Here is a 22,877-nt window from a genome sequence, read left to right on the forward strand (position 1 = left end):
AATAGTGTTCTGTTATATTGTAAGGCTGATAGAGACGCTTCAATAAATGCAGATTATTTATTTTGTTTTAAAATCAATTTACGCATTTACTAGATTTTGGGCTTTATAATCCCGAAGGGAAGGTCCCCATGTCATAATGGTTAGATTTTTGGACTTGTGCAGAGGCGACCCGGGTTCATACCCCGAGTAACAAATCATTTTCTCTGTTTATTGTCATAAGATTACCAATGTTATCCTTAAAATGATGGAGTGTGTTATTTCGGACCAGGCACGTAGCATCGGGGGGGGGGGGGGGGGGGAGCAAAGATTTTTTTTAAATTTACATAAAAAAAATTGAATTAAAATGTAGTTCCCCCCCCCCACTTTTATGGGACCATGTATAAAATTGATTTGAAAATAAGGTAATAATCAGTGAAATTGAAGTTAAAAGGTGTACTACTACCCCTCCCACACACACAAACTGATTAGGTTTTTCAGAATTTTAGAATATAATATCCCCCCCCTTTTTTTTGGGGGGGGGGGGGGTTGTCAAGATTTTTTTGGATGAGTCTAACCCCCCCCCCCCCCCCCCACTTTCAAAAACGATGCTACGTGCATGTTTCCGTTTTATTTTTGTAAAAAGAATTATCACGATGATAGCTCCCCGTGTATGCCCCCGCTATTAAAAGGCTGGGGCATATAGTATTACAGCGTTCCGCCATTCCGTCCCTCCATCCTTCAGTCATTCCGTCATCATTCATGTCAAAGGGTCGTTAAATAAATAACGAAATCTCTGGATTCGTACTTTGCTTTTATATTATGTATGAAAATAAACATAGAAAACACATTCACAGCACACACACATTGACGAGAGACAATTACATGTACTACATATATAATTAAATTACAAACACAATGGTTTTCCCAATTATAATACCGGTGATTTACCGACAAAATCACTGAATATGATGTTACAATAATATGTTTAACAGTGATCTTACCAGGTATCCAGGACTTTAAATAATAAATCAATAACTGAATCTTTGAAAATCATGAATGGAATATAACAGTAAATGATACTAGCGCCGTAAAGGGTAGAATATGTGGGTACTGGATTTGGCGGGACTTGCGCTTAAATAGTGAGTGAAGTTAGTAAAACATGCGTATTAATGAGTTAAAAGTCGAGACATGTATACATGTACCTGGTCACTAAATCATAGAAATGGAAAAACCACGTGATTTATCACAACATTCACACATGCACTCATTCATACATACAGCAATGCGTTCTATCAGCAATGCGCGCTGACAAAAATTTGGGAATTTTTCATAATATTGAATTATCATAGAGAATATTACAACTTCCTCTCTCTCTCTCTGTATGTTCCTCTCTTAATGTCTGTGTCTGTCTGTGTCTCTCTCTGTCTGTCTGTCTCTCTCTCTCTCTCTCTCTCTCTCTCTCTCTCTCTCTCTTCAATGCACTAACTTTAATAGTGAAATAATAATACTTTCATTCTCAGCTACTGTAGGTAAGAATACTTGTGATACAAGAAAATTCCGATATTCTTCAGATGATATTTGATTTCAATTTCCGACAATTTTCTTTAAAATTTACAACAAAAGAAGGTGTCAAACAATTAACATTATCTGAATAATAATTGTCAATAATTATAATTTTAACTAGCAGCAAGAAACTAAAAACGAAGAGTGTTAATACCTGTATATTTAATAGTTATAACTCTTCAGCAGTTAAATTATTCTATATAATTATTATATTTACGAATTAACATACACATGTTTACATGAATGATATGTAGTCCAACATACACTGTAGATACCAGTCATTGTACACTATCACAGTGTTGTTGTTACATTGTCTCACAACATATACACAGTATATACATGTAATTATTGTATGGACATGTAATGATCAATGTAGATACTTGTACACTGTCACTGTGTTGGTGGCGAGTTGTCCCACCCAGAGATTGTTCTTATCATCCACACACACACTGTAGGGATACTTTATCCCTTGTTGGTCTGTGAGTAGTAGAGACAAGAACCGACCGTCCTGATCCAGGAGATGTACTGTTTTACTGATATAATCACACACCAGGATGTGACCGAGTACATCAGTACATATTCCATAGGGATAAAACCCTGACCTCTGACCTTTGTAGGAGAACCTGTGTTGTCCTGATTTATCCACCACCACTACAGCATGTTTGTAATAGTCTGATACACAGACATCACCATTGATGTTTTCGGTGATGTAGTGTGGTATTCTATACAGTCCCCTTCCTTTGTCGTCTCTCTGTATGTTCTGTATTTCTGTCCCTGTCTTGTTGTACCTGGTGACTTTAGAGGGCTCTCCTTCCTTTATCATCCCCACCAGTAGGTCCCCGTTGATGTGGGAGGAGTGTACACTGAATGGTTCCCAGTCTCCTGTTTCAATGAATTTAGTGATAGTATTATCTGTTCTTGTCCTATTAATGACTTTGTTGTCTGTGTCTGTATAGATCATATCCCCGTCCTGTGTGACTGTGTGGTAGCCATCTCTACCACTGGTTTGTATCTTCTGTAGCTGATTCCCCTGTAGATCTGTTTGGACAAGGTTACCAGACATATCACTGCCCCAGAGTGTGCCTGATTTACCCAGTGATATATGAAATACACTTCCAACACCTGGTACTTTGTACTTCCTGACCTTGGTAACAGAGGAAGACAGACACAGTGTTTGTTTCACGTCAGATTTCTCTCTGTCTTGTTTCCTCTGTTTCCTTGTAAGTTTCAACTGAATAGAAACAGTCTCCATGGGTTTTATTTTTCTGTTCTCTGGTTTAATGTTAGGAACAGTTATTATACCCAGTAGTTTGGCGATATCTTCCTTGCTGTATTGACCAGCAGTAAATACGGGTGGGACTGGTTTTAATGTCTCTGGTATGGGTCTTATGATCAAATTTTCAGATTTGAGGGCAAATGTTAATTGTTCTATGTTTGAGGGAGATAGATAACCATAAAATGTTCTGACTAAATCATTGAGATAGTTGATGTAGTCATCTATTTCTTTGTTTTGACTGTTCAATGTTTGTAATAATGACTGTTCTATTTTGTCGACTTGTTTTATTTTATCTGATGTGACTGTGTCCACAAGCTTTTTCACAGACTCAGCTTCAGCTTTCATGGATGTTCTTACACCCTCCATGATCTTCTTTATTTCTGTTACATCTCTCGCAATTTCCTTTTTCAGATCTTGAGAAGTAGGCTCAAAATAGCTTCGAATTTTAGTAACTTCTACGTTACAAGACGAACATTTTTCGGTAAAGACCATTTCGAGGTCGGTAAACACATGACCGCGATGTTCTATAGTGGTTGCACACTTAGAGCAAAGGGGAATTTGGCATTCCTCACAGAGAAGATCAATGTCTTTTGTTGGGTGGATCTTGCATTTCTGCATAGGAAGCTGACGTTTGCGTTGCTTATAAGGTACTACTTCGTGGCCCTTTGTTTCTGGACTCTTCTGATGTCTATCTCTGCATTGTTCACACATTGGGTGGTGACAGTCATTGCAGTAAAACTGGCAGTTCCTCTCACAGTCTTCAGTGCCACACACCAAATAATGCTGGGCATCAGGTGGTATTTGGGACTCAGATAGTGCCATCTGAAATCAGAAAAGTGCAATTAAGTTATAGGAAGCTGCACATAACATGTATTAATTTTGCTTAAAAAACGTTTAGAAAACAATCATTTTTACCTCTCCCCAACAACACAACACAAACGATATGCAAGCAAATGTTTAATCTCAGAACAGTAGATGGTCATTTTGACATCTACCAAGAATTTTTCCATTCCGTATCATTAGTTACTTTTCTATTTTGGCTAGATATCTCTGGTGCTTAACAGAAATTTGATAAATTTCATTAAGAAAGGTACATAATTATGCATGGATCCAAAAAATTTCCCGAGGATGGTCCCATGGAATTGTGTTGTGTTTCCCGGTTGGGCGGCTTTTTTGTGACCCAGGTCATTTGGTTTAAAGTATACAATTATATGTTGATTAAATGTACAGAATGCGCTGATCTACAGGGGGTTCGTTGTTGGGGGGGGGGGGTCCTGACCCCCCTAGAAAATGAAAATTTATTAAATATATAGATAATAAAATTTTCGCAAATATGCCACGGACCACCCCTGGCAAACGCCCCCCCCCACCCCCTACGTTTTAGAAATTTCATGATTATGGGATTAATAATTTTTTTCCTAGGTTTGATTTTTATTTGAACCCCCCCCCCCTCCCCTGGATAATTTCATGATTCAGGGAATTTAATTTTTTCCTAGGTATGAATTTGAGTTATATTTTTCTTACACCCCCCCCCCCCCCTCCCCGACGGATTAGGAATATCATGACGTTAGGAATTTGGCTTTTTTTTTGCTTGTCAAGATTTCTGATGATTAGTGTAGCCCCCCTCCGACTTTTAATTCTACCCCCCCCCCCCCCGGAAATATTTTCTTGATCCGCGCTTGTACAGCAATTGGTTCACGTGTTAATACAATTTTTGTACCCTCCTAAAAATTACAAAACAAAAACAACAACCCCCCCCCAAAAAAAAAACCTCCCCAAAACTAGATGAATTGGTGAGACAATAGGAGCTCGATAAATTCATGCCCCTACATGTATGTTTAAAAATAGCCACTACTTTCGGTTCAGTAATAAGAATCTATACATAACATTGTTTATCGACTTTATAATCTTGAGCTAAATCCAATATTTACGGCGATTGTATATACACATGTATAATAGATGTCAACGTTTTTACATAATTAGATATCCATACATTTACACTTATTCTTACTTACCGTGTGTATCAATGTGACCTTTAAATTAAACAGCCATACTCGGCTGGATGACGCCCTGATCATGAGATTGGAATGAGAGAATACGAGACTTGTGTAATTAACTTCCTGGTTGTATGTTTAAATCTCCTGACCTCCTACCCTGAATAAACAATCAAACGTTATGCATGGAGGACCCGATGTCTTTGTGATATGAGTGCTGTAATATCGGAATTTGTTTAGTGTATAGGTTATGCAAGTTTTTTTTTAATTAATGTAGAACTACAGTGCATATAGAATGAATGCACGGATCAACAAAAATCTCCAAGAAGGGGTTTTGGGCTATTTTTGGTACATATATCTCAGAGAGTCGAAAGCAAATTGTAAGGGCGGGGGGGGGGGGGGGGGGGGGCTAGACTTATCAAAACTCTTGACAAGCAAAAAATTATGGTTATGGTTATGTATCATTTTGCTTAAAAAGTGAGGGGGCTACCCCCCCCCCCCCCCCCGGTTCTGACGTCTAAATATATCTTACGTTCATGTAAAAATAACTACATTGTACATGCATACTATAATTGTTTTAGATAGACTTCAAATCTATGACGAAAATTTACACCTCATTAAATTCCTTCTTTGATAGTGATGATTCAATCAATCAAATTCTACGAATGATCACTAAAAAAACTGTAAACGGTACCCATTTTTGTTCCTGGCATGCGTCTCAAGCTATGAATGAAGTTTAATTATAGAACAATAATTCAAATTGACACCTGTAGGATGGAATTTCACGTTACTTTATAGAATTTGAATTACAAAAAATCATACCAATTTCTTCTTGATCCAAGTTCGATGGAAACTTGTCTAAACACGTGATAAATACATGTATGTAAAACGTTGTATATAGGTCATATACGCCTCCATACGCGGATCTAAAGAGGGGGGGGGGGCATGGTGCGGACCGCCCTCCGGAAAAATCAAATTCCTTTATTTACGTAGTAAAATTACAGAAAATAGGTCTTGGGAAAAAAATTCTCGATTCGCGCATATGCCTGTATTCTAAACCTCACTGAAATATAAAAAAAAAATATCCCCCCCCCCCCAAAAAAAAAGGAAATGGGGGGGGGGAGGGGGGAGCTCCTTCAAATTCAATTTTCTATATGTTGATTTATTAAACAATGTACGGTGTACGTTGTAAAAAGAAAAAGAAGAGGCCAGCCCCTCCCCTTTACAGTCCCCTGTCTTCCCCTGATGCAACGTGTCTAAAGAATTCGGTTCATTAGTAAAATTTTCTATCTGAGGAAGGTGTGTATGTGTAGCAAAATTATTCCATGTATTTTAGCGCCAATTTGTGATAATTGATGAATAATGTAGTCCTGTAAGAGGGGAGGGGTGGGTTTGGCCTTTGAGCATTGATTAACAAAAATAAAACACGTTGATATCAATGTATTTTTTTTTTAGACCAATGCAGTTTAAAAAGAAGAATAAAACCACAACTAACATCTGCGTCTCGCTGTCATAATCATCTCATTTTCTTTTTACCTTTATACATTTGTATTGAAATATAGTTTAAGGCACAGTATTTATAAACGATAATTAACAGATAAATAAATAGCTATTTTGTTACAGATACTATAAGGAAAATTTCAATCCGCCCCCGATTTTAATATTAATTATGATCCTCTCCTTGAAGGTGCTTTTTCATAAATGACCGTAACAAATATAATTAAGTATTCTCGACGATTATTAATAGAGCGTGAAGAAATAAGTCATATTTTTTTAAAAGATCTCCCGCATGTTTCACAACAACTAAATTAGATAAATAATAGTTACTGTACTAAATTGTGAATAAACATAAAGATGCATAATATTTTTTTTCGTGAAGAAGACTTTCCATTATTCAAGAAAAATCGTATGTTCATGCATGCAGTTTAAAAACTGCATAGGTATATATTAACTAACTATAAAAAGTTAGGAAAAAATCATAAACGGGCGTTAAATTCCATTACACATTAGAGTGCCTTAATAACATTGATTTTGCAATGATGAAATAAATATACACGTAAAAACGTTTTCATAAAGAGTCTTTTAATTTTAAGAATCCAAGAGGTTTGGCGTCTGTAAATGGCTAATGTTGATATAATGAAAAATTAAATTAAAAAAGGCAATTCGCAATCTATATTCTGAAGTAACGAGGGATAAATAGGCTTCCAGAACTTGACTCCAGCACAAGGGGCCGCTCTCAACGCTGTTTCATCTTTGTCTCCTGCACATAGAATTATATAACGTAGTAATTTCAATTTTAACACTGTTTAGCAAAATGTTCTGCCCCAGCTCTTTTTAAAATCATTGTTTGTTTCATAAAGAAAATCAATAATAACTGTAAACCGCTGTCTGCTGCAGATATTCAATCTCTTCGCCCAAGAAAAGATAACTCTGTACTTTCTTTCTCTATGTGTTCAGTAACGATAGTAGAAATTTCGGTGGTAAACTGTAAATCGTCTTATGTAACTACCATAATAACATTCGTTCCGATATATTTGGCTTTGCTTTCATGACCTCCTTTGTCACAGGTCATTCTCCTCCCTTTTCATGGTACCTTTCACTGGCGTCGGAAGCAAATTGAAAGTGTGGGGGGGGGGGGGGGGCTAGACTAATCCTCAGAACTCAGAAATATTGAGAAAAAAAGTAATTCCCAAAATCATGGAAATCCTAATCCGTGGCGGGGGGGGGGGGGGGTGTATACCTATACTTCCAATAAAAAAAAAATTACTTACCCAATTTTTTTTTTTCCAAATTCATGAAATTCCTAGTATATGCTTCTGAATCCAACTTCTCAATCTTTCAAGGTAAATTTAGGAACAACTAGACACGATCTCGTTGCGAGCAACGAGAAGGTCTTCCGTCCGATTTTTAGAAGAGGAAATGACCTTGCCTTTTATCTTACTCAACGAAACATATCAGGAAATGCAGATGTGATTTAAAAGAGGGATTGATGAAGGATTATACACCCCGTTGGATCCCTAATTTAAAGGACCAGCCCCATATTTTATTTCATATTAAATAAGAGGTCTTTTGACCTAATAACAGGTCTAATGACCTGTGATGAAAAGATATCGAAGAAAAAAAATTGGGTCTGCCTTTGTGAACGGAAGACCCTAATAACAATAAGAATAGAAGGGTCTTCCGCTGAAGACGGAAGACCCTAATGATAAAAAACTGTTTTCTATGTTTTCTAAATCTTAATTGAAGAGTGTTTTTCAACTTGTACTACAGTCCAACAACCCTTTTATGTTGATTATTTTAGTTAGAAAATTAAATAAAAAGGAGAGAAAGAAATAGAGAGAAAGAACAAATCTTGGCTCCGGGGAGATTAGAACACACAGCCTTTGCAGGTGTCTCAAAACATGGCTGACGCGAAATAATTCCCGAATTTGTCTTTGAATTTGGGGCGTTTCCGCCCGGGAGAGGAGCTGAGTTTTTGTATGAGATGAATAACAACGTGTAAGATGTCTGACTATTCAGGTTTGGTAACAGTGCGAGGTCATTTGAAATAGTGATGCTTGTTTGTGTCTGGAGGGGGGTGAAAAGACCCGAGCCTGATTTTCGTCGTTAATAAATCGGAAATAGAATTTTGGGGTGTGAATCTCGGATTCGGTTAACAACAATTAGGGAAAATCCTAAAACAATGACTGATGCATTTTACCCATGTATTACGTGTATAAACTTCGGAGGTTTTTCTTAATCCCGACAGGAAACAGATTTGTATCAGTATATAGACATACACAAAAATAAGAAAAACAGTATACCATCTTATATAACAATGACTTTTTAGCGTTGACTTCCAATCAGTAAGAAGACAATCATTAAACAACGCATTCAAAATTATTTGAATCGATAGACATTATCCCGTAACTTGATATAAAATATGTCATTTTTTTGGACGCCAATGTACATTTAGCTTCTATCCATTTTACTCCGTGTTACCTGTACTAGTTCTTATTTAAATGCTAAAACATTTGTACTTTAGAGAGAGAGAGAGAGAGAGAGAGAGAGAGAGAGAGAGAGAGAGAGAGAGAGAGAGAGAGAGAGAGAGAGAGATTACAGTGTTTTATAATGTTCAGGAAATCAATATATAAGCAACCTAGGTCAATAAACGCATGTATACATGCATGTGTGTATCTATATATGGGATTAAATACTAAGCAGTCCTCCTTTTTAAACCGAGTAGAATAACGTGGGTGCATTGCTAAATGTTGTGAGCATACAGTCATTGAGATGGCGGCATTTCTTTGATGCCGGCAAAGCGACCCAGCGAACTCTAATGCGGTCGAACTGCATGGGCACTTCGGCGGCATGTCTTTGATGTCGGCGATGCAAAGAGCGTCGGAATTTAGAGAGCTGCTGACAGAAAAGAGCTAGATATTTGTCCTGATAACAATGCCGCTGGTTTTTTTTTATTTATGACAAAAATAAAACGGAAAACATTCAAATTCATCATTTTAAAGTTAAAACGATTAATCAAAATCAAAATAAGAGAGAAAAAAGATTCGGCACTCAGGGACTGAACCCGGGTCGCCTTGGCACAAGTCCACCACTCTAACGACTGAGCTACGCGGACCCTCGCTTCAGAACTTTGGAGTCCAAAATCTCAAGAATGCGTGGATTGATTTTAAAACGAATTTCATATTCAGAAGTTTTGAGAGCGTCTCTATCGAATGAAAAAATAAAAAAAATTCAAATCCAAAAAAATAAAAAATTAAGGTTTTTCATTTCCTTCCGGTGACAACCGGAAGTGACGGCGGACGTTCGGATATGCGGAGGGCACTGCGGCCGTCTACTCTCTATCTTCTCTGAAAATTTGAAAGTCCTATCTTGAATACTTTTTGAGAAAAATCGTGAACAAGCAAAAACATAAAATTTTTAATATCTCGGTACCGGAAGTGACGACTAAAAAAATCTCGTGTAATTTTCTTACAAATTTTGTCATGAATAAGATCTGAAAGTTTCATGAAAATCGGCTGAAGCGTTTTTGAGTAAACGTGACAGAAAAAAAAAATAATAATAATAATAACTAGACACGATCTCGTTGCGAGCAACGAGGAGGTCTTCCGTCCGATTTTTAGAAGAGGAAATGACCTTGCCTTTTATCTTCATCAACGAAACATATCAGGAAATGCAGATGTGATCTAAAAGAGCGATGGATGAAGGATTATACACCCCGTTGGATCCCTAATTTAAAGGACCAGCCCCATTTTATTTCATATCAAATTAGGTCTTTTGACCTAATAACAGGTCTAATGACCTGTAATAAAAAGAAACCGTAGAAAAAAAGAGGGTCTGCCTTTGTAAACGGAAGACCCTAATAACAATAAGAATAGAAAGGTCGTCCGCTTAAGATGGAAGACCCTAATAATAAAAGACTGTTTTTGTCTAAATCTTAATTAAAGAGTGTTTTTCAACTTGTACTACAGTCAAACACCCTTTTATGTTGAATATTTTAGTTAGAAAATTAGACAAAAAGGAGAGAAAGAAATAAAGAGAAAGAACAAATCTTGGCTCCGGCGAGATTAGAACACACAGCCTTTGCAGGTGTCTCAAAACATGGCTGACGCGAAATAATTTCCGAATTTGTCTTTGAATTTTGGGAGTTTCCGCCCGGGAGAGGGGCTGAATTTTTGTATAAGATGAAAAACAACGTGTAAGATGTCTGACTATTCAGGTTTGGTAACAGTGCGAGGTCATTTGAAATATTGATTGGTGTTTGTGTCTGGAAGGGGGGGGAAGGGTGAAAAGACCCGAGCTTGATTTTCGTCTTAAATAAATCGAAAATAAAATTTTGAGGTGTGGATCTCGGATTCGGTTAACAACAATTAGGGGAAGTCCTAAAACAATGACTGATGCATTTTACCCATGTATTTCAGTGTTGAGAATGTTTTTTCGTGTCGCTTACTATTATGTTTGACTGTTTTATTTCAGCAGGATTGATAAAATCTTTATAAATGTAGAAATAACGAAATCAGTAACACGTAAATTTATTCGGTAAAAATTTGATGACAGTGATTTCCACAGTTCTAACATTCATAAGTAGTTCACACGCTATCGTAGATACAAACTAAACGGAAAACAAGAAATATACATGCAACAGAAATATTACGCGGCTGCTTACATCCCTTGTACTGTGTAAATTTTAAGTCCCCGTACAGGCTATACTCGCCGTTTGATCTCAGGAATTTCTTCTTAATTGTTCAATCCGCTGCATATTTCACAGACAATAAGAATGGGGTCCGAGGTACATTTACACAAAATTTCATTAGGATTGAGTAAGGGGCTCGGGAGTTAGAATTTTTTTCTACAGTACATGTCAAGCGCGCCAATCGAAACTCGAATGCCCAAAAATTCATATCTCTCTTAAAAATGAACGAATAGGTCAGGTCATTAGTACAGTGATCTAGACTTGAACTAGGTTGAAAATAAAGGTTCAAAATGACAGATCCAGTAAAATCAGGCCATGAAAACTAAACGATTTTGTGAATAGGAAGGGGCGGGGGTGGGGGGGGGGTCGGTGCGTGTACTGTGTAAATTTAATTTCCAGGTATAGGCAATAAGCATCGTTTAATTTAAGGAATTTTGTCTTAATTGTTCAATCCGCTGCATATTTCACAGACAATAAGAATAGGGTCCGAGGTTCATTTTCACAAATTTTCATTAGGATTGAGTGAAGGGCTTGGAAGTTAGAATTTTTTTTATAGTACATGTCAAACACGACAATTGAAACTCGAATGCCAAAAACTTCATAACTCTGTTAAAAATGAACGAATAGGTCTTGTCATTAGTACAGTAATCTTGAACTAGGTTGAAAAAACGGCGGACGTTCGGATATGCGAAGGGCACTGCGTCCGCTGAAGACGGAAGACCCTAATAATAAAACACTGTTTTTGTCTAAATCTTAATGAAAGAGTGTTTTTCAACTTGTACTATAGTCCAACACCCTTTCATGTTGAATATTTTAGTTAGAAAATTAGATAAAAAGGAGAGAAAGAACAAATCTTGGCTCCGGCGAGTTTACAACACACAGCCTTTGCAGGTGTCTCAAAACATGGCTGACGCGAAATAATTCCCGAATTTGTCTTTGAATTTTGGAAGTTTCCGCCCGGGAGAGGAGCTGAGTTTTTGTATGAGATGAAAAACAACGTGTAAGATGTCTGACTATTCAGGTTTGGTAACAGTGCGAGGTCATTTGAAATACTGATGCGTGTTTGTGTCTGGAGGGGGGGGGGGGGTGAAAAGACCCGAGCTTGATTTTCGTCTTAAATAAATCGAAAATAGAATTTTGAGGTGTGGATCTCAGATTCGGTTAACAACAATTAGGGGAAGTCCTAAAACAATGACTGATGCATTTTACCCATGTATTTCAGTGTTGAGAATGTTTTTTCGTGTCGTTTACTATTATGTTTGACTGTTTTATTTCAGCAGGATTGATTAATTCTTTATAAATGTAGAAATAACGAAATCAGTAACACGTAAATTTATTCGGTAAAAATTTGATGTCAGTAATTTCCACAGTTGTAACATTCATAAGTAGTTCACACGCTATCGTAGATACAGACTAAACGGAAAACAAGAAATATACATGCAACAGAAATATTACGCGGATGCGGGTCCGAGGTACATTTACACAAAATTTCATTAGGATTGAGTAAGGGGCTCGGGAGTTAGAATTTTTTTCTACAGTACAATTCAAGCACGCCAATCGAAACTCGAATGCCCAAAAATTCATATCTCTCTTAAAAATGAACGAATAGGTCTTGTCATTAGTACAGTAATCTTGAACTAGGTTGAAAATAAAGGTTCAAGATGACAGATCCAGTAAAATCAGGCCAGGAAAACTAAATGATTTTGTGAATAGGAAGGGGCGGGGGGGGGGGTCGGTTCGTGTACTGTGTAAATTTAATTTCCAGGTTGTTTGAAAGATGTAACTATTGATTTTTTTACATCTATTTATTCTTAGGCTCAAACACTCATAAACGGGTGGTCAGTTTTCAAACCTTGTCGCAGTCACCCGTTCGTTTGTATAGTTACGTGTATAAACTTCGGAGGCTTTTCTTAATCCCGACAGGCAACATATTTGTATCAGTATATAGACATGCACAAAAAAGGAAAAAGTACACCATCTTTAATAAAATAACTTTTTAGCGTTGACTTCCAATCAGTAAGAAGACAATCATTTAACAATGAATTTCAAATTATTTGAATCCATAGACATTATCCCGTAACTTGATATAAAATATGTATAATTTTTTGGACGCCAATGTACATTTAGCTTCTATCCAATTTACTCCACGTTACCTGTACTAGTTCTTATTCAAATGCTAAAACATTTGTACTTGAGAGAGAGAGAGAGAGAGAGAGAGAGAGAGAGAGAGAGAGAGAGAGAGAGAGAGAGAGAGAGAGAGATTACATAGCGTTTTATAATGTTCAGGAAATCAATATATAAGCAACCTATGTCAATAAACGCATGTATACATCCATGTGTGTATCTATATATGGGATTAAATACTAAGCAGTCCTCCTTTTTAAGCCGAGTAGAATTACGTGGGTGCATTGCTAAATGTTGTGTGCATACAGTCATTGAGATGGCGGCATTTCTTTGATGCCGGCAAAGCGACCCAGCGAACTCTAATGCGGTCGAACTGCAGGGGCACTTCGGCGGCATGTCTTTGATGTCGGCGATGCGACGAGCGTCGTAATTTAGAGAGCTCTATATTTGTACTAAAAAAAGCCGCTATTTTTTTTTATTTATGACAAAAATAAAACGGAAAACATTCAAATCCATCATTTTAAAAATAAACCCATTAATCAAAACACAAATGAGAGAGAAAAAAGATTCGGCACTCAGGGACTGAACCCGGGTCGCCTGGGCACAAGTCCACCACTCTAACGACTGAGCTACGCGGACCCTCGCTTCAGAACTTTGGAGTCCAAAATCTCAAGAATGCATGGATTGATTTTAAAACGAATTTCATATTCTGAAGTTTTGAGAGCGTCTCTATCGAATGAAAAAATAAAAAAAATTCAAATCCAAAAAATTAAAAAATTAAGGTTTTTCATTTCCTTCCGGTGACGACCGGAAGTGACGGCGGACTTTCGGATATGCGAAGGGCACTGCGGCCGTTCACTCTCTACCTTTTCTGAAAATTTGAAAGTCCTATCTTCAATACTTTTTGAGAAAAATTGTGAACAAGCAAAAACATAAAATCTTTAATATCTCGGTACCGGAAGTGACGACCAAAAAAATCTCGTGTAATTTTTTTACAAATTTTGTCCTGAATAAGATCTGAAAGTTTCACGAAAATCGGCTGAAGCGTTTTTGAGAAAACGTGACAGAAAAAAAAAATAATAATAATAATAATAATAGAGGAAAAGAAACAAAGCAAAAACAATAAGGTCTTCCGTTTCCAACGGAAGACCTTAATAATAGAGGAAAAGAAACAAAGCAAAAACAATAAGGTCTTCCGTTTCCAACGGAAGACCTTAATAATCTTTCCTGCGATTAAAAGTGGGGGGCTGAACCCTCTATCATGCTATGTTTCTAATGGTTAGGTATAACTTTGCAAAAAAAGTGGGGGGGGGGCTAAGCCCCCCCCCCCGCCCTAGCCCCCCGCCCTAGCCCCCCCTAGCCCCCCTCCCCCCCGGTTCCGACGCCTATGCCTTTAGCGGATGTGATCCCTGGGCAGAAAACTCGCCAAACGCCACCCCCCCCTTCCCATCGTTGGACCCCCGCTGGTTGTTTTGTTTTTTTAAATAATAAAACTTTGACTGGTAAAAATCACTATTTAATCCTTTCATGAATATCAATTTGATATTTATGAAGAATGCCCAACAGCAAAGATGCATAGTAAATGTTTAGTCATTTACGCTTCTGTAATGTAATGGAAGATTGTTCACGGGTATCGCCTGCATCCACGGTCCAGAGTCTGCACAGATGTATTTATCTCCCAGACTCTGCATGTTAGTAAGATTGGAGAGGATATATGATGTCAGTGGTTTGTGAAAATTAAGGGACTACAGATCTCAGAGGGCAATCCCTGCAAAGTTACAATTTATTAATAATACAGCTTGCACAGTTGCTGTATATTACTTTGTAAAGAGTACGCCACTTCACGCTTTTCTACTCACATACATTCATAAAATAAGTGTACATATATACATGTACTAAGTGTACACCCGCATATGGTATGATCTGGAAGATAGATAGATAGATAGATAGATAGATAGATAGATAGATAGATAGATAGACAGATAGATATTGTATTCAATTTTGACCTGAAAATTTATATTCCGCAGACTGACTTCGTAGCTTTTTAAGCTAACCTTGTTGCTAGCGCTCTCGAGCACGTTAGTCTAATTTTCTGGAATACGCATGCTCGACTTCAGGGTAGGGCATTCTGGGAAAACCTGTAGATAGACTGTACGATGACAATTTCCTATATGTATGATCTAAATTCTGAAGTTTCTTAATTTATTGTCTAACCTACTGTAAGCCTTCTGTCTTACAGGATCCTATTGAGGGTCAGCTCAAGCTTATGGATGACAAGTCCAGTATTTCTTTCTCAAGCGGTTTTATTAAGCGTGATCGTATAGTTAAGATTACAACAATCTAAAGCAGCCCAAATCAGGAGTCTGCACAATCTCATTTCATATGGGTATATATAAGGTTTTACTTATGATGGACAGTTTTGACTAGTTCGGCCCATATACGACGATCATGAGTGAACATTTAGTGTTCAAAATTAAGATTAATATTTTATTTCTAAATAAAGTAACAAAACCGTCAAAACTGCCAATCAAAGAGTCTGGATGCAGGATGTGGGTCTCCGAGTCCTGGGTCTCGGAGCCCCCCACCTAGTATGAGGCATCACTTACTCACAATACGTTCATTCATACACGGCATAAAAGGTTACAAAGGTTAATATATAGAATACACAATACATGACTCAATATAGAATACTAGAGCATTCGTTGCAGACACAGAATCGCCAAATAGGTCACATGTTGTTAAACTCTCAATTTGGATATTATTCTGCCCGTATTATGCACCTGGTTTCATAACATCATTTAGGAATACTACGCATTGCTACAAGAGTCACAGAGTTCATTCTGTCAATTATCATTAACACCATTCAGTGCGCAGCATCTAGGTACACATAAATATCATAGTGACCATTATGTAATACTAGCAATTCAAGGTCATAGCATGGCTATCTGTTTACATACGTCCCCCAAACAAAAGAAATATCCCGAAGGGAGATTTCTCATGCCTGGCGCCCGGAATAGGAAAGCGTCCTTGATCTACCCTTGATCAGACGAACTTCCTAGTGACATACCAGTCAGAACATCTATGTTAAGAGATAGTAACAAGTGACATGTTTCCACCTCCGGCTTGGAACACCATTCATCTATAAAAACAAATCTATACCCAGGATGTATACATGTTCATAAAATCATATAGCTTGATTATATCGCATTACAATCATGAAAACAATAATGAATAAAGTATGATAATAATGACCAAGATGAAATAACCATAGTTGAATATAATCGTAATTCATCATCAAAGTAATACTAAGTATGATTAAGCTTGATGTCACATATATATAAAAAGTCAGTGCATGCTTATAAGTTCACAAAAATATCTCTTCCTTCCTAGGGGCGAGGTTCGCGTCATAAGTTCGGAGTCCATCGGTTTCTTCCTGAATTTCTCCAGAGTGAATCAACAAATACAAGATTTACATTAGCACAAGATAACGCACATTTCTACTTTAACACATTTCACATTTTTTTAATTTTCGCTAAATTTCACAATCCTTTCATAAGGAATACACAACTTCTTCGCGGCTGTAGCTCAATTATTCATCCATCATCGGCACCCGTGGATAGAGGGTCGGCGCGGATGGAGAGGCGACTTCTCGCGGAGCGTCTCATGCGTTCCTCTGTTGCGTAGACATCGCGGCCTTCTCTTCCAGGTATTTACGTGCCAGCTCTGGGTCCGGTCGATAGTATTTGGTCCATGGATAGTCTTCATTTTCCTCCTCTCCAAGAAATTGTTGTGCTAGTTTAGTCGAAATTGTCCCCGTGTCTCTGGTCAATTTGCGAGTTACAGTGTCTTTGGAAGAACCTTTCTTATCTCCGTCACTACCCCTTTTTCGACAACCTGTCCAGCAACCACTACAGCATATACCACCCCACTTTTTAATAATTTTACGTTTCTTAATACAAAGTCCTATCGTTATTGTTACTGCCAAAGTTAAACACACATAAAACCAGGGGCTTCCCACCCAAGACGAGGATTTCATGGGTTGCAAATTAATTACTGGCAATTCCGCCATTAGTGTATTCATAGGGAAAACTTTTGAATTAATATCTTTTGTCTTAAGACATTAAACCATAAAAACCTGATCAACTTTGTCCCATACTCAAGATGTTGATCGCAAAACTTGATTGTTTTTACGAATTATCTTAAATCACTTAAAAAATTAGTCTTACAGTTTCTTTACTTAGTCGCTGTTTAATGTATTTCGAGAATATGTTAAACTCTTTAACTCCGCATATTTATACAAATAACCGAGGTGCTGAGTCCGCGTTTGCTAGTCGGCGTATCTCAATACATGTTTTAATGTCACAGGGGGTCATCCTGTCATACCTTTTTAAAAGCGTGCTATATATACAAAGCTAAGCTTATTCAAGATTATTTACATCTACATCATACGATAAAATAACTTATTTAATTCATTATTTTGGCTAATTCCTTCATAATAGCCAAACAATCTACAGCAAACTTTTGTTTGCTATTTTCCCTACAGGGCTTAGGGATTAGTTTACGCGGTTTAGGGATTGGTTTGAAGCCTAGACCTACTTTAGGGACTATTTCATCTATTTCCATATTTTCATCTAAGGGTACATTGGGGTTATCCAAGGGTATTTCATAGTCTTGACCACTATTTTCATCACATTGTTTTGACTCATGGGTCTCATCCGATTCTGAATCTACGGTCTGATCATTCTCGTGTTTATACTGCTGATCATCCATGATCGTCTTAGCTCTTATACGTCTTTGAAGTTCTGCTAGGGGAATATCCTCTTCGTCTGAAGATCCTTCTCTTTCCCATTGTTTGGACTGTATAGCTCTTTCCAATGGTTCTGGTTGCATGTCTTCATTTTCTGACGACGATTCATCTTCTGGTGGCACCACATAGTTAGTTTTTCTTAGAGTTCTTCCACTACTTCAGTAGTTGATGACAGGGGCCAGTGCGAAATATCTGCCAGTCTTAATTGTCGTGCATGGCATTTGGTGGTTAATCCAGTCAATTGATCTCTCACCACGAAACTAACTGGTCCTTTCTGCTCTATGATTCGATAATATGGTAGCCACTTTTTATCTAACTTATTTTGTCTTCTGTTGTTCTTAAGGTAGACAGGGTCACCTACCTGAAAATTTTCGTCTTTGCTTTTCTTATCGGCCTGAGCTTTCTGTTTCTTCTTGGCTTCCTTCATATTACGATGTACTTGCAGGAAAGCTTTATGTTGTTCTTGAAGGGCGATCTTGTGTTGATCTTCTCCCGCATATCTCCTTCGAGGTTTCATTAACGTATCAAGAGGTAATACGACATCTCTGTTGTACATAAGGTAATATGGAGAAAACTTTGACGAATCGTTAGGATGGAAACGAATGGCTGCCAACGTCTGATTAAGATGAATATCCCATGTTTGAGCGTTGTCTGTTGTTTTCTTAGCCATCACGTCATGTAGAGTTCTATGAAATCGTTCTACTTTACCATTACCTTGAGGGCTGTAATAAGATGTTTTGATATGGTTGATATTCAATTCTTTTAAAGTTTCTTCCACTTTCTTATTCACATTTTCTGTTCCGTTGTCTGTGAGGATTTGAAGAGGACAGCCATATCTTGGATATATTTCTTCTAAGATAAGATGTACTATGTTGTCAGCTGACTTATCAGGAACGGGAAAAGCTTCTGGCCAACCAGAGTAAATGTCTGTAAAAGAAACTATGTACTTGTTTCCCGACAAGGATGTTGGATATGGTCCTGATAGATCAAGTCCTACTTTAGCCATTGGAAAAGGTGGTATATCTGTCTCTTGAAGTGGAGGTTGATTTTTCTTATTGCTCCTCGTTTGGCATACTACACATCCTTCTATATAAGAGTATAACCTTTTGTACAAATTTGGTATGTAGTACTTTTGTCTGATTACGTCATATGTTTTGTCCACTCCCATATGTCCAAGTCCGTCATGATATTGCTGCACTACTAAAAGTTCTAACTCACGTGGTACATACAGGCGGAGTTTTGGGCCTTCTGAGTCTCCATCTGAAAGATAGTACATTAAACCATCAATTTCCAAAAACTTCCTTTCTTCGGTTGCCGTTGCTGTTCCTTTATTTAACCGATTTTTCAGTTTCTTGATCTGCTCATCGTGTTGTTGACTTTCTTTGATGTTGATTTCTTCTGGTAGATCAATAAAGGGTTTGACCAGTTCGTCGTGTTGTTTAACTTCACATCTGGCTAATCTCTTAGGCGAAAAGGCATTGGAGTTAAGTACGTTCACTTCAAAGAAATTGTCCTTAACATCTGGTTCATCATGCTCTGATTGTTCTTCCTCTTCACACTCCAGGTTGACTGTCGGTAATCTGGATAAGAGATCTGCACAGCAGTTAAATCTTCCTTCTATGTACTCTACCTTACAGTTATATCCTGCAATACTTAATGCCCATAGTTGAATTTTCTTATTTTGCATTGGAGATTCCAAGATATACTTGAGCGGCTTATGGTCTGTTCTTATAGTAAACTGAGCACCGTGTAAATAATGGTCTAACTTCTGAAGGGCGTAATGGATTGCAAATGCCTCCTTTTCTATGGTTGACCACTTTTCTTGAGTTTTACTCAGCTTGTGGGATAAGTAATATATTGGCTTATCTTCTCCCTCATCTGTCTTTTGAGTAAGGCACGCTCCAATACAATTGTCGCTGGCATCGGTGTACAGGATGTAAGGCTTATTAGTATCTGGATATGCTAGTAAAGGCACTACCGTTAAACTTTCTTTAATAAAGTCAAACGCTTTTTGGCAACATGGCGTCCATTTGAACCTTGCATATTTTCTGGTTAAGTCAATCAATGGTTCCGCAATCTTAGAGAAGTTCGGTATAAATCTCCTGTAATAACTACACATACCTATAAAGCCACGAACTTCTCGGACTGTAGTGGGCGCTGGTAACTTTCTTATAGCTTCGACTTTCTTTGGATCAGGTGTAACGCCATGTTCATCAATGATGAAACCAAGATATTCTGTCTGTTCCTTGAAGAAACTACATTTCTTTAGCTTCATTTTAAGTCCATGCTTCCTTAGGCGGTTGAAAACGTCTTGAATATGCCGAAGATGATCTTCCGGTGTCTCTGAGAATATAAGAATGTCATCCAGGTATGCGATGGCAAACTCCTCTTGTCCTTGAAGAACTATGTTCATCAGCTCTTGAAAGACTGCTGGTGCATTACTCAACCCAAATGGCATCCGGTTGAATTGGAATAGTCCTTTGTGACATGCAAAGGCCGTTTTTTCTTTACTTGAATCTTCTAATTTCACTTGCCAATATCCACTCTTTAAGTCTAGTGCAGTGAAATATTTTGCCTTACCTAGTAAACATAGGATGTCATCAATCAACGGTAGCGGGAATGATACGGGTTTCACTATCTTATTCAAGCTTCTAAAGTCAACGCACATTCGGTCTGATCCGTCCTTTTTCTTCACCACTACTAAGGGAAATGACCAAGGCGATTGTGATCTCTCAATTATCTTTGCGTCCATCATTTCCAGTATGGCCTTGTCAATTATCTGTCTTTTATTTAAGGGTACACGGTAGGGTCTGTTCTTTATTGGGTGGTGATCTCCAGTTTCTATCTTCATTTTAACAGTATCAGTCACTCCAAGGTCACTGTCTTTCTTTGCAAATAAATCATTGTTTTTGCTCATAAGTCTTTTGATTGAGTGTTCAAATCTTCTAGGTACATCAATTTCTTCTTTTGTGTCTTGAGTAGTCTGTATTTCTGAGATTTCCTTCTGTTTTAATGCGGTAATTCGTCCTACTATGTAGCCTCTTGGAATTTTATAATTTTTGTTAGTTTGGTTAACGAAGATCATTGGAACTTTCTTATCCTTCCGAACTATACAAACGGCGTCTTTTAAATATAGTCCTGGGTCTTCCATAATGCAGTTATTGTCTATGCTGTTCACTTCAACCAAGTCATTTTTTTCCAGAGGAAAATTGTTATTTATTTTTCCATAGAATACAGTCACCGTGTTTGGTCTCATAATAAGTTTCTTAGGAGTTCTTACAATAGTTGAGATATGTAAATCTTCTTTAAGTTCCGCGTATACTTTGCCATCAATACGCATGAGTCCAAGATCAAAGTATAAACGAACATTGTTTTTCTTGAGCCAATCACGACCGAGAATCATGTTTCGGTTGAGTCCCTTTGTCACATAAAGTTTGTGGTCTAAAGTTAACCCTGAAATCTTAAAGGAAATATTTACATACCCTATCGCAATTAAAGAATTGCCATTTGCTGCTTGTAAAGAGGGGATGTCATTATTAAACAACTTGGGTCGGGGAAATAGATTATCATACATTTTCTTACTAATTAGAGATACGGCTGCGCCTGTATCTACCAAAGCTCTAAATTTATTTTTACCTACTTTTAATAAACAGCTACTGGGGTTGTTAGTAAAATTAATTTCATATGTAGGTCTTTGTTTAAAGTTCTTTCTTCGGGCTTCAACGAAGGAAGAACGTCTTAGTTTTCCTGTTTTTGTTTGTCAAAATAAGAGCGCGATTTGAAATTTTGAGACGATCCCCTATTTACTTGGTCGCTAGATTTATATGTTCGGCCTTGACGATTTGATGGTCTGCCCCGATTTTGCTGCGTTCTTTGATACATATGCGAGCCCCAACAATCTGCACGCACATGACCTACTTTACCACAATTCCAACATTCCACAGGCGAACGGGGTCTCTGCTCTATATTATGGACGGGTTTGTTTTGACTGGGTCGTTTATCTATTTGAGGACGGGACCTGACTTGGGATTTATTTTGAGTACAAAATCGAGCCCTATGACCCGTCTGTTTACATTTAAAACACCTACTATTACGCGCATGGTCAATTTCCATTGGTTCTACATGCCTTGTCTCTACTGAGGTAAGATTATCTGCTCTATCCTTTAATAAGGGAAGAGTAGTATCAAAATTTGAAAGAGTTCGTCTGTTGTCATTACTTTGTACAATTTCTGTCATATTTGACCCTCTTATCGCTAGCCTCTGTCTCAGATTTTGTTCTCGCATTGCTATTTGAATTGCGGATTCTAAATCTTTAGGGTTTTCTCGCAAAATTTTCATTCTGAGGTAGTCGAATGTCAACCCGTCACAAAAGATATCTACTAACTGTTGTTGTATCAAAGGGTCTTTTAGTCTGTCATTACTGTAGGCGTCTTCCGCGATTTGCAATAGTCTCTCGGCGAACAACTGAACACTTTCATTTGAATGTTGTCGAGTCTTACGCATTACTGCTAACGCGTGTTGGGGGTCTGTTATTTCTGCAAATCTATTTTTAAGGGATTCCTTAAGATCGTTCCAAGATGGGATTTCTTCAGACGCATCTGTTTCATCTAAATACCTTTTAATATAATCCCCAACTGAACCCTTACTCGTTATGTATGCAAGCATGGGGATCTCATGACCTTGTTTCCCAGACATAACACTGTACTTTTCAACTTCCTTTATCCACTGTTTAAATTTTTGAGCATCTCCCTCAAAAGGAGTTATCACAGAAGATAGGGGCACTGAGAGTGCGGCTGTTATAGCTTTAACTTGCCCAATAAAAAAATCTTTTTCATCATCCTGATCTGAGACTCGGTGTCGAGTTTCACGAGTTTCATACGGCCTAGCATCATGATATGTTTCAAAAGTATTTTGTTTAATCTGTTCTTTTTCTGGGGATTTTTG

General features: G+C 37.6%; 1 protein-coding gene across 1 annotated transcript; it reads right to left on the reverse strand.

Annotated features, from left to right (window-relative positions):
- Positions 1-1,700: 1,700 nt before the first annotated feature.
- Positions 1,701-4,967, reverse strand: LOC136274741 (tripartite motif-containing protein 2-like). Its single transcript, XM_066082323.1, has 2 exons — positions 4,834-4,967; positions 1,701-3,640 (listed from the first exon to the last, which is right to left on the reverse strand). The coding sequence occupies exons 1-2, from the start codon at positions 4,894-4,896 to the stop codon at positions 1,910-1,912; spliced, it is 1,794 nt and encodes a 597-aa protein (XP_065938395.1). The 5' UTR covers positions 4,897-4,967; the 3' UTR covers positions 1,701-1,909.
- Positions 4,968-22,877: the final 17,910 nt, after the last annotated feature.

The sequence above is a fragment of the Magallana gigas genome, chromosome 4 (genome assembly GCF_963853765.1).
Source record: "Magallana gigas chromosome 4, xbMagGiga1.1, whole genome shotgun sequence".
NCBI classification, from domain to species: Eukaryota; Metazoa; Mollusca; class Bivalvia; order Ostreida; family Ostreidae; genus Magallana; species Magallana gigas.

What these genes read in the sequence shown, in the direction of transcription:
- LOC136274741 (XM_066082323.1), bottom strand. Translation starts at nt 4,896, where the DNA reads ATGATCAGGGCGTCATCCAGCCGAGTATGGCTGTTTAATTTAAAGGTC. An exon ending in AGGTCACATTGATACACACG is followed by an intron (nt 3,641 to 4,833) that starts GTAAGTAAGAAT and finishes TTCTGATTTCAG; the next exon opens with ATGGCACTATCTGAGTCCCA.